Below are 10913 nucleotides of genomic sequence, written 5' to 3' on the forward strand. Positions count from 1 at the left end.
CATGTTTCCCACATTGCTAATACCCTCAGACCAAAGTGGCTTCCATGCATGGTAACCTCTCCAGCCTACATTTCCCTTCGGTTTTACCAGTGTCTCTTTGGCTGTTTCTCCTTTAAGAAAACTATTTTATTTTAAAATACGGCTGGGGAACAGAATAGACAAACTGAGATAACTTGAGTCATCTGATGACTGGATGGGTGGGGTCAGTTTCCCTTTTAAGCCACAGAGAAGTGGGAATCTGCTCAGAGATTCTGAGTGAAGTGAAACGGTCAGGGTGACTGACAGATTAACTGTGTCATCAAGGATTGAGTGAAGTGTGACGAAGATCTCAAGTCCCTTGTCATCAAAGAAGGTGCCTCCACGTACTGTCTGCCCTCACGGCATTTGCATTCGCCTGGGCGTGGGTATTGAAAACTTATGCTTCAGCTTTCTTGTGTGTCTCCTTTGATTTTTTCAGAAGGGTTTTTGTTTGTATTTGGGGGCCAAGATGAAAACAAGCAGACCCTGAGCTCAGGAGAAAAGTATGACCCAGATGTGAACATGTGGACCGCGTTGCCGCCGATGAACGAGGTAGATAGAGCATTGCTTCTTTCTGTTTGACGTTGCTTTTCACCCCCAGTAGCACTTCGGTTTGCTTCTGCCTCTGAGTGTGATGACAGAGACCCCTGCCTGGCGTGCCTGTGCCCTCCACCCCACCTCCTGGAAACACACTTGCTTCAGTCCTTTGCCAGGTACCCGCGTGGCACGCTGCCCGCCTCCTTCTCAGCAAGGCCTCCCCGCTGTCCCTCAGCTCCCCTTTCGCCTCCCTTGCTTTCTTTCTCTTCATACCACATCGCCCCTCCTCACACACTGGGCCTTTTAAGTTGTTCGCACAGACTTCTGGATGGCAGGGGCTTCTGAGTGGTCAGTGTTGTGAGTGGGTGAGTGTCACACTGCGGGCAGCCTTCGTGCAGGCCCGTACACACCACCCCACCACCACCACGGGCGGGCCTGTTGCTGGGGCTCTTACACAATTTCACACGTCAGCTGGGAGCCACTACTACCCATGCTGAACAAAAATCAGTTTATGGAATCGGGCGGTAATCGTTCTTTTTCTTGTCATGAGCTGACTTGAGCGAAAGATAAGGATTTTACCCGGGAGTCCACCTCGCATGAAATTCCCTTGTTCCGGGAAATTCCTGGACTTGGGTTCTCTGTCTCTTGTGATAGAAGAGTGAGCTTCTGGGGAAAGCAGAACTGTTTGAGAGACACAGTTCTGAGTCTTGTATTTCTTTGCAGGAATGTAATGAAAACCTGTCATTTGTATTAAATGTGTGATTATCAGCTTTCAATATGATAGTCGGCCTTTTGTCTACAAAGCTCTTTAATGTTTTTTCAGGCAAGACATAATTTTGGAATTGTGGAGATAGATGGCATGCTGTACGTTTTAGGAGGAGAAGATGGTGAAAAAGAGCTAATTTCCATGGAATGTTATGATATTTATTCTAAAACCTGGACCAAGCAACCTGACTTGACCATGGTTAGAAAGGTGAGAACTATGCCTCGTGATGACTAATTCACACACTGGGTTTTAAAGTTAGTTTCTTCATTTCTCACAGATGCATTTTAATGCAATCGATAGTGTTAAAGCATTAACATTAAAGAAGTCTGCCTTTGCTGGTAGCTTCTTGCCTTCACTATTGCCAGTCACATACCAAGCTGGGGAGCTGTGTGAGAGAGTCCGCAGGGGGAGGTGGGCTCTGGGCAGCGCTGTTGCGTCTGTGGCCCACACCTGATGAATGCTGCATGATGGCGCTAACCTAGACAGGAACCAGATCTCCCAGACCTGTTTTCTGAATCGTCGTGCGCGCTTGGGAGGAAACTTTAATCCATTGATCCAGAGGTAAAGAACTGCCATTGGTGTCTGAGAAGAATGAAGACTAAGGGCTCGCATTAGCTGTTCAGGGCTTGGTCTGTATTTCTGCTCCCTGGTGGAGACGGGCGTTCCATCATCAGGCCAGAGCCCTTCTAGTGCCCTGGGTATTTCACACCTTGGTACTGGGACTCACTGGTAATATGATCACTCACTGTGTGTGTGCCCTTCCAGCTGACTTAATCTGGGGCAAGAGTTGAGTGACATCTTTCTCTGTGGACTCTGCGTCTTGGACTCTTCAAATAGTGGTGAAAGAAGAGAGCTTGGAAAGCGCCTTTAAAAGCAAGGCTTGTGTGCTTGTCTCACTTAGAGGAGTAGTGCTAGGTGGCGCTGACCCTTCCCTGAGGACAGTGTGTGTATCAGCCGTGCTCTTCCCATTTTTGAAAGCCTCCGTCAGGCCCTTTTCCAAGCATCTGCCAGGGTCCCAGCCAAGCTGGTGCTGACCAGCCGACTGTAATGATGAGCGCTGCCTCCCCTGCTGCTTCCTCCTCCCAGATTGGCTGCTACGCAGCTATGAAGAAGAAAATCTACGCCATGGGTGGGGGATCCTACGGGAAACTCTTCGAGTCTGTGGAATGCTATGACCCCCGGACCCAGCAGTGGACCGCCATCTGCCCCCTGAAAGAGAGGAGGTGAGAGAATGGGGGTGTGGGCTGCGCAGAGCCCCCTTCGCCTGGCTTTCGCGTCTCCCCTCTTTTAAATGGATCTTTTATTTGACTTGCCATTTGGTTCATGTAACGCTAAATGAATAATCCACACCCTGAAAAAGGAAGACTCATGTATTTGTGAAACACTGAATGTCACAGAGCTAAGACAAGCAAAAGAGGAATTAGGGAATCAAGTCCTGAGATATACTGATGAATCCAATGCTTAGTATGAATACATTGCATGGCCTTTCAGGTTTGGAGCGGTGGCCTGTGGAGTCGCCATGGAGCTGTATGTGTTTGGGGGAGTCAGAAGTCGAGAGGACATCCAGGGGGGCGAGATGGTAACTTGCAAGTCGGAGTTCTACCACGATGAGTTTAAAAGGTATTTATGAATGGTTTCATGTGGCTTCTGCAGCTTTCTCTTTATGCTTTCAAAGGCGTGTCTTCACTTTATTTAGTTTTGCTTTCAAATCATTTCGCTGAACTTAGCTATTTATGTCTAATGCATGCCGGATATTTATTTAGTGACTTCAGAAGTCTTGGTAACTCATAGGAAAGCCAGAGAAAAATGTTTCTCGAGTGCAGAGCAGTACTTGATGCTTCTGATAACTTTTAGGAGAAAGTTTAAACTCCTTAACTTAGCAGATACGGCTTTTTGTGATATGACCTGTGTGTACTCTTTCTGCCACTGTGCAACCCAGGTGCTTCACTTGAGTCCCACTGGGTGATATTTTCCCTCCACAACATGGTATCATTGTCCCAGCTCTGTGCTTTCATACTTTTCCTTTTGCCTAAAACTTCCCTTCTCACATTTATCCAGTTAATTTGGCTTCTTCAAAACTCAGTTTAATGATCACCACCAAGAGCGAGAAGGCCTTCTCATGTCTCCCAGTCTTGAGTTAGGCTCCTCAGTCTGTGACCCCATGCCTGTCTTTCTTGGATTGTGACTGTGAACTGATGCTCCTTCAGGGCAAGTTCCAGCTCAGCTTTGGGTCCTGGCTTCTGGCCTCACCCCTGGCCTGTATCAGACACTCAATAAACGTGGTATCAGAGATTCTTAAATCACCTGACGGGCTGCCATACATGTGCGGTGGAGTCGCCAGCAGTGGTCCAATCCCCCTCACTTCGCTCCTCTCACCCGTTTTATTATAACCACCGAACAGCATTTTTCTTGCAGTAATATGTTCAAATCCTACAGCAAAATTGCTGTGCTAAAGTTAATCTTGTGATAGCATTTCTATCGTGTTGCCAGAAGGGGGTGCCAGAATATAATGTTTAATTTCATGTTATTTTAGGGTAAACAATGCACAGTTGCCAAGATTTTAGAAATATGTATGTTACCTATTAATGTATTTTAATTTTATGATGTTTACATAGCCTATTTGTTTTTTTCCCTTCAGTTACTGGGGGCAGACAATCTTATGAAAATTTTCTAGACAAAGTGTGAGAGCAATTTGAGAATGCTTGCTACTCTGGTCGGGACAGGGGCAGAATTTCAAAGACTTTTCTATACCTCTCTTCCATAATGTGTTACTGTGAGGGCTGACTGTTCACGGTACAAAGTAGGGTATGAATTTCCTTCCCAAATGAATCTCAAAACAGTTGCCCAAGTTAATTAACAAACAGGGGTCAGTACATTTGGTTTCTGATAAAATATTGATATAAGCCTTTCTCATAATGACTGAATTACTGTTTGGACAGTGTGAGCTAGAGAGCTGTATCTTACTTGCTGGAATAATCAAGGTTGCTTATGGTTTTACCATTTCCTGTTCCTGTTTTGATTGTATAGGACTTGAAGCTGGCTGTGAAGTTTTCAGTCTCCCTTGATATGCGATCGTCATTAGAACCTTAAGATTTCTCTCAGGTTGTCTCCTGTTTATGGAGTATTGAGTAATAAGAGTATTGGGCTTCCCAGATGGCTCAGATGGTAAAGTGTCTGCCTGCAATGCGGGGGACATGGGTTCAATCCCTGGGTCAGGAAGATCCCCTGGAGAAGGAAATGGCAACCCACTCCAGTACTTTTGCCTGGGAAATTCCATGGATGGAGGAGCCTGGGTAGGGCCAGTCCTTGGGGTCGCAAAGAGTTGGACATGACTAAGCAACTTCACTTTCACTTTTCACTTTCAGTAAGAGTATTAACTTGCTTTCCTTCGTAATTGTTACACATGACTATTACTTCATTGCTGTTTAAAGTACTTCCCAATAAAATTCACTTATCTGTAGTTTGCTTATATTCAAGTTCTCAGTGTTTGTTCACAAATAGAATGAAGAGAGCTTGATTTCTGTTGTCAATATATAGGACTCTTGTTTAGATAAAGCTAAACATAAACATACAATACTAAGTGCCATATATTACCTCGTTTAACACATTTAATCTTCAAAACAGTCCTCTGAGATATAGGTACTCTTTCATTCCTGTCTTGCATATGAGGAAATCAAAACACAGAGAGGTTGAGTCATGTGCCCCAAAACACACAGACAGCATGTGGCTGAGCTGGCATTTGAACTCGGGCGTCCTGGCCTCAGAGACCACAATTTCAGATACCACACAATAGTGCCTAAAAAACTTAGTCTTTCCCACGAAAACCTATAGAAGGGGGAAAACATCTGTGAGTAGTTTCTCTCTTTAAAGCTCAGATGTTTCCAAGTGTGTGGTATTTGCATACTTTGGAAGCTGCTGCCAAGTGAACAACCTGCCTTAGATGGAAGACTATTTATTGTTTTTAAGTAATCTCTTGTCTTTCCTGTCTTTGTTCCCTATTTTTAGGTTAAAAGTTTCCTGGAAAAATGCCACATCTTACTATTTTCTGTGTTTCTGACTAAAAGCAAAAGTGTTTGAAGGAAAGCAAAATTTTTTTAAAAGTGCCCGTATTTATACCAAGTCACAGTAGCAACTTCATGTATCCAGAAAGACAGTGTATCTACGTCTGCTCTTTGCATCCCTGGTTCTAGGACTGTGCTAGACTGGTACTGTCGTCCTCCTGGTGGTCTGTGTTCTTTTTAAGTCATCTTTGATTCTCTGTTACGCTTCACATCTCATGAGTTGCCAAATCTTATTTTTTTTTAAACTCTATAGTGTTTTTCACACACACCCACCTTTATTTCTCTGCCACAACTCCAGCGAGTTCCCTGTCATACGTGCGGTGTCCTTGGCCTTCTAACCAGTCTCTCTGATACATTTCACCTACTAGTGCTTTTGAAAGATTAGTCTGCCTTTGGTCATTTTGTTCAGATGGAGATTATTCCTAGTTGCCTCCTCCTCGGGGCCCTCCGTGATCTGAGGTTGAGAAGAACATCCGGCCTTTTCCCCTTTCTTCTTTTCCCGTGTTCTGGAGCGCAGCTCACTTCTTACATCCATCCTGTGTCTTGTTGCCTCTGTGCATGTGCTCAGCCCACGTGCCCTCCCCTTCTTGTTTTTAATAAATCAGTTAACTATTCTCTGAAGTCAAGACCTGTCAGCTTCATCTTTTGATGAACGGATACTTGACCGACATCTCTGACCACTGGCCACATCCCCATATGGTTCTCTGACCTGCAGGTCAGGGACCATTACGGGAGCAAGGGTTAAGTGGAAGTCCCCGGAGCGTTCCTCCCCTGCCAAGGTCGAGAACCAGGGGCAGCAGTGCACGCTGAGGAGCATGCAGACCTCAGTGCCACCATCAAAGACTCGCAAGTACAAGGGTGGGGCCCCACCACATCCCCACGTAATTCACTTAGAGTAAGTAGAAAAGTCAGCTGCAGTTTCGAAAATAGCTGTCAGCTTTCCATAAACTTAAACAGGTGGCTAGGTGGTCACCGACCTAATGATTAACCAGTAGGAGGAGTTAACTGCTAACCTGTGAGAGGAGACTCTGATGAAAGCAGAAATAGCCAAGAAAGAAGTGCAGCTGCAGCCTTTAGGACCGAGGGAAAATGTCCCAGGAAGGAACAAGCTTGGAAGTTTGCCCCCCACCCTGCAGGGCTGGGATTCACCTCTGTAGAGGAGTGGGCGCAGTGGCCCAGGATACAGCAGAGCCCTGGGATGCCGGGGCCAGAGCTGGTGCGCGAAGCTGCTTGCTGGCTAGCAGAGCACCTCCCCGCAAGTGAGCACCTCCGGGTCCCCTGCACACTGGAGACGGCAGAGCCGACAACCGGCACCAGGAAAGAAGCCCTTTCCTCTCCGAGCCTTGCAGTCCCTCCAGCGCCCTCTGTTGACAAAGTTTAGCATTGTACTTACCTTCTCAAAGAGCCCGCTCCTATCAGTGTTCATTTTCTCCATTGTGTATTGTTTCATTGGTTTCTTCTCTTGTCTTATTTCCCTCCTTTTACTCACTCTGGGTTTATTTTGTTTTTCCTTTTCTACCTTCCTCAGGTAGCATATTAGATTTGTAAAATTTCTCTGCCGCAGTCTCCTACCTTCCCATCATAAGCCTATTTTCCTCTTTCACTTACGGAGCATCGTTGTGCTAGCTGTGTCCACATCCCTGCTTGGCAGATAATCCCATCATCCGAGTCATCAGAGTTGGCGTCTGTTAATTGTTTAGTGCCCTGAGAAGGGGCTCATTTATCTGGCTCTTCTGTTGAGTACGCCTGGGTAACGTCCGGGCTCTGTGAGCAGGACACTCTTGCGGACCTGAGGTCTCCTCTGGCACTCCAGAGAGGGGCTTCCAGCGCTCTGCAGGCAGTGGGCGTGCTCAGACTTGGCGGAGCCTCGGGTGCAAGCATTCGTGGGTCCAGTGCCCGTGAGACATGAGGTCAGCGATCGCCCGATTTCGTTTGCAGGGATAGCTCTTAGTTTTTCCCTTTCCCTGTTCATTAGAGGCAGCTCAGAGGCAGGGGCCAAGTTGTATTCCCAGTCCCACAAACTGCTTGATACCAATCAGCTTTCAGATATTCGAGGAATCAGATCTTCACTTTATAGCAGCTTGGTCTCTGAGTTGTTCTGTGATCTCGGACAACATTCTGCTTCTACATTTCTTGGGATTCAAAATAGGAAATGTACCACTCTGTAACAGTCTGGGGAGAGTGTGCATTGGGAAAAAAACAGAGCGCTGCTCTTAGTGAAATAATTATACGTGCTCCAGTAGTGAGTGGAAGCCTGGACATTGGTGGTGCTAAAGGACTTGCATACATTTCTTCTAACTGAGGTCTGCTCTGACCTGGCTATGCTTTTAGCTATGAAAGGGAATTGATCAAATTTACTTAAGTGAACATTATTATATAGCAGAGTCTAGTTTGTTTTGTTTTAAAGTAAAAAAAACAAAAACCTTTTATTTGGGAATAATTTTAGACCTGTAGAAAAGTAGCAAAAATCGAGTTCCCATAAGCTATTCACCCAGCTTCTCCTACTGTTAACATCTTACATGCTGTAGTATTCACTTTGGTACGGTATTATTAAGTAAACTACAGACTTTATTCGAATTTCACCAGTTCATCCACTAATATCGTTTACCCAAACTGCAGCTGACGTTTCTAGTTGTTCTAAGTGAATTAAGTGGGGATGCGATGGGGCACCACCCTTGTGCTTGGGAGTCTTTGAAGGTTATTGGATGGTTTTTACTAGGATGTCTCTCCACCTGGGCTTGTCTGACAATGTCTTGTGATGAGGCTGAGGCTGTGCGTTGGAGGTGGGGATCCCTCATAAGCACTTCTGGGCCCTTCTCTGCGTGGTGTCAGGGGGAGAGGCACTTTGTTCCGTCACTGGTGACGCTAATCTTGGTGACTTGGTTAAGGCGCTGTCTGTGGGGTTTCCCCCCTGGAAAGTCACTGCTTCCCCCTTTGTAATTCATGAATATCTTGGGAGAGATAATTTGAGAGTATGCAAATATACTGTTTTTCCTTAAAGTTTCCCCACTAATGGAGCGCCCTCGATGGACTGGCCTCACGGAAGTTAGAGCCGTGCTGTTTGCCTCCGGGGGATCTTTCTGCTTCCCTCGTTCCTTCTCCCTTTGTCAGCTGGAATTCTGTAAAGAACACCTGTCCCTTCTCCCTATTTTCTTTAATGGATTCAGCCGTTTATTTATATCGGTATGGACTCACGGATATTCATCTTACTCTCTGAGTTGCCCAGCCAGGACTGTCGTTGACTGAGTTGCTCCAGCTGCTCCAGCTGCGGTCGTCAGTAGCTGCATGCTGGCTCTGTGTCCTCTGACACACCTCACCCTTTTTGAAGCGCTTCCTCCATGGCAGCGCAAGATGGTCCAGGCTCATCTTGTGTTTTCTGTCTCAGCTGTGGAATCAGCCACTTCATGGAGCTTTGGCTCCTGTTCATGGTTATTAAATTGATTTTCAACAGAAGAGCCAAGGCAATTCAGCGGGGAAAGAAATGTCTTTTTAGCAAATGATGCTGGAAAAACTATCTATCTATATGCCTAGATATAAGGATAAAAAGGACTTGACTCTTATACCTCACACCATATACCAAAGGTAACTTGAAGTGTATCATAAGACCTAAATGTTAACACTGAAACAATAAAATTTCCAGAAATTTTAATTTAAAAAACTTTTGCAACTTTGGAATAGGCAAAGATTTTTCTAGAAGGACATAGATAAGCGTGAACTATAAAAAGAAAAAAAAAAAGATAAACTGGAATTCACCAAAATTAAAAAACCGCTGTTCTCAAAAGTCCCCATTAAGATAATGAAAAGACAGTCTACATGCTGGGGAAAAGGATCTGTGATACACATATCCAACAAAGGACTTGTAACTGTAAAATAAAAGAGAATCTTAAAATTCAGTAAGACAGAAAACCCAGTTTGAAAAATGAACAGATCTTTGAGCAGACATTTCACCAAAGTAGATACACAAGGTGTCCAGTAAGCACACACACAGATGCTCAGCACCATTAAAGTGAAAAAAGACCGACAGTACCAAGAGCTGGCAGAAATGCCCAGCAGCTGGAATTTTCACATGTTGTTCATTGACATGCAAAAGAACACAACACCCTGGAAAACAGTGGGCATTTTCTTATCAAAGGAAATATACCTTTAACCGTATAAACAAGCAATTCCATAGCATAAGCCCACAAAAGAGCTTTGCCCTCTAATGTCCAAAATAGCTTCACTCAAAATAGCCAGACACTGGATAGTTAGTTAATCCCATAGTAGTGTCAGACTCTGATTCCATGGACTGCAGCCTGTCCTGCTCCTCTGTCCATGGGATTTTCCAGGGCAAGAATACTGGAGTGGGTTGCCATTTCCTTCTCCCAGGGATCTTCCCGACTGGGGAATCGAACCCAGGTCTCCCACATTGCAGGCAGACTCTTCACCAGCTGAACCGCAAGGGAAGGTTGACACTAGAGGCTGCCCAAATGAACCTGAACAGGTCAATGATTGACAAATTCTGCTACACCAGTGTAGGGCAGTCCTATGTAAAATAACAAGCAATGAGATAATGATGAAGCCACAGCATGGGTGAATCTCAGGAACACTGTGCTGAGGGACAGGAGCACACTGAATAGTGGTCTCTGTGATTCAATACATGACACCTTCCGGAACAGACACGCCTCAGTCTTCAGTGACAGGAGAGAGATGAGCGTTTCCCCAAGAGGGGGTGTGGGGGTCGTGCCTCCTGTTGGCAGCGCCCCGAGTTTTGTCATCTCAGCCGGCCCAGAGTCACGGGCCATCTTCTTAGCCTCCTTCATCCTGTCCCTCTGTTTTCAGGTGGATCTATCTTAATGACCAGAATCTATGCATCCCGGCCAGTTCGTCTTTCGTGTACGGAGCCGTCCCCATAGGCGCCAGTATCTACGTCATCGGAGATCTCGATACAGGTCAGCGTGTAAGAATGATCTCGCGGGAGCCGTTTCCCGGGCAAGGGGTGGTGCTCAGGGGCCCCAGGGGCCCCAGGCGCCCCAGGCACCCCAGGCACGGTATGTCACCTCTGCTTGTTCTCCTGGGGCGCAGGCACCAACTACGACTACGTGCGCGAGTTCAAAAGGAGCACGGGGACCTGGCAGCACACCAAGCCCCTGCTGCCCTCCGACCTGCGCCGCACCGGCTGCGCGGCCCTGCGCATCGCCAACTGCAAGCTGTTCCGCCTGCAGCTGCAGCAGGGCCTCTTCCGCATCCGCGTGCACTCGCCGTGATGCGCGGCCGCGGGACGCGCAGCTGCTGACCTCGCCCCGGCCTCCGTGCGGTAACGCGGGTGGTTTTCTAACGCCTTGAAGCCTGGGCTTCAGCTCTTGTTCCGGAGAAAACGTAAACTGCTGGGAAAAAAACTACCAATGGGGGGAATCCATTTCTCCCGTAGTTGTGTCCCTAGACCAACCGGGGCTAGTCAGTGTCCCAGGAAAAGGGAAGTGGGAATCCTATCGTGTAAAATATGGAAGTTAAAGCCCTAAGGTGCATTTTCCCTGAGGGGATATCATATCTGA

General features: G+C 46.5%; 1 protein-coding gene across 2 annotated transcripts in view; it reads left to right on the forward strand.

Annotated features, from left to right (window-relative positions):
• Positions 1–10625, forward strand: part of GAN (gigaxonin) — a 45795-nt gene extending 35170 nt beyond the window's left edge. For both annotated transcript variants that reach the window (XM_068992959.1, XM_068992958.1), the window contains exons 6-11: positions 458–570; positions 1379–1528; positions 2408–2544; positions 2813–2941; positions 10201–10310; positions 10444–10625. In XM_068992959.1, the coding sequence (XP_068849060.1) occupies positions 458–570; positions 1379–1528; positions 2408–2544; positions 2813–2941; positions 10201–10310; positions 10444–10625 (821 nt within the window). The remainder of the gene's footprint in view (positions 1–457; positions 571–1378; positions 1529–2407; positions 2545–2812; positions 2942–10200; positions 10311–10443) is intronic.
• Positions 10626–10913: the final 288 nt, after the last annotated feature.

Source organism: Capricornis sumatraensis, chromosome 20, assembly GCF_032405125.1.
Source record: "Capricornis sumatraensis isolate serow.1 chromosome 20, serow.2, whole genome shotgun sequence".
Classification (NCBI taxonomy): domain Eukaryota; kingdom Metazoa; phylum Chordata; class Mammalia; order Artiodactyla; family Bovidae; genus Capricornis; species Capricornis sumatraensis.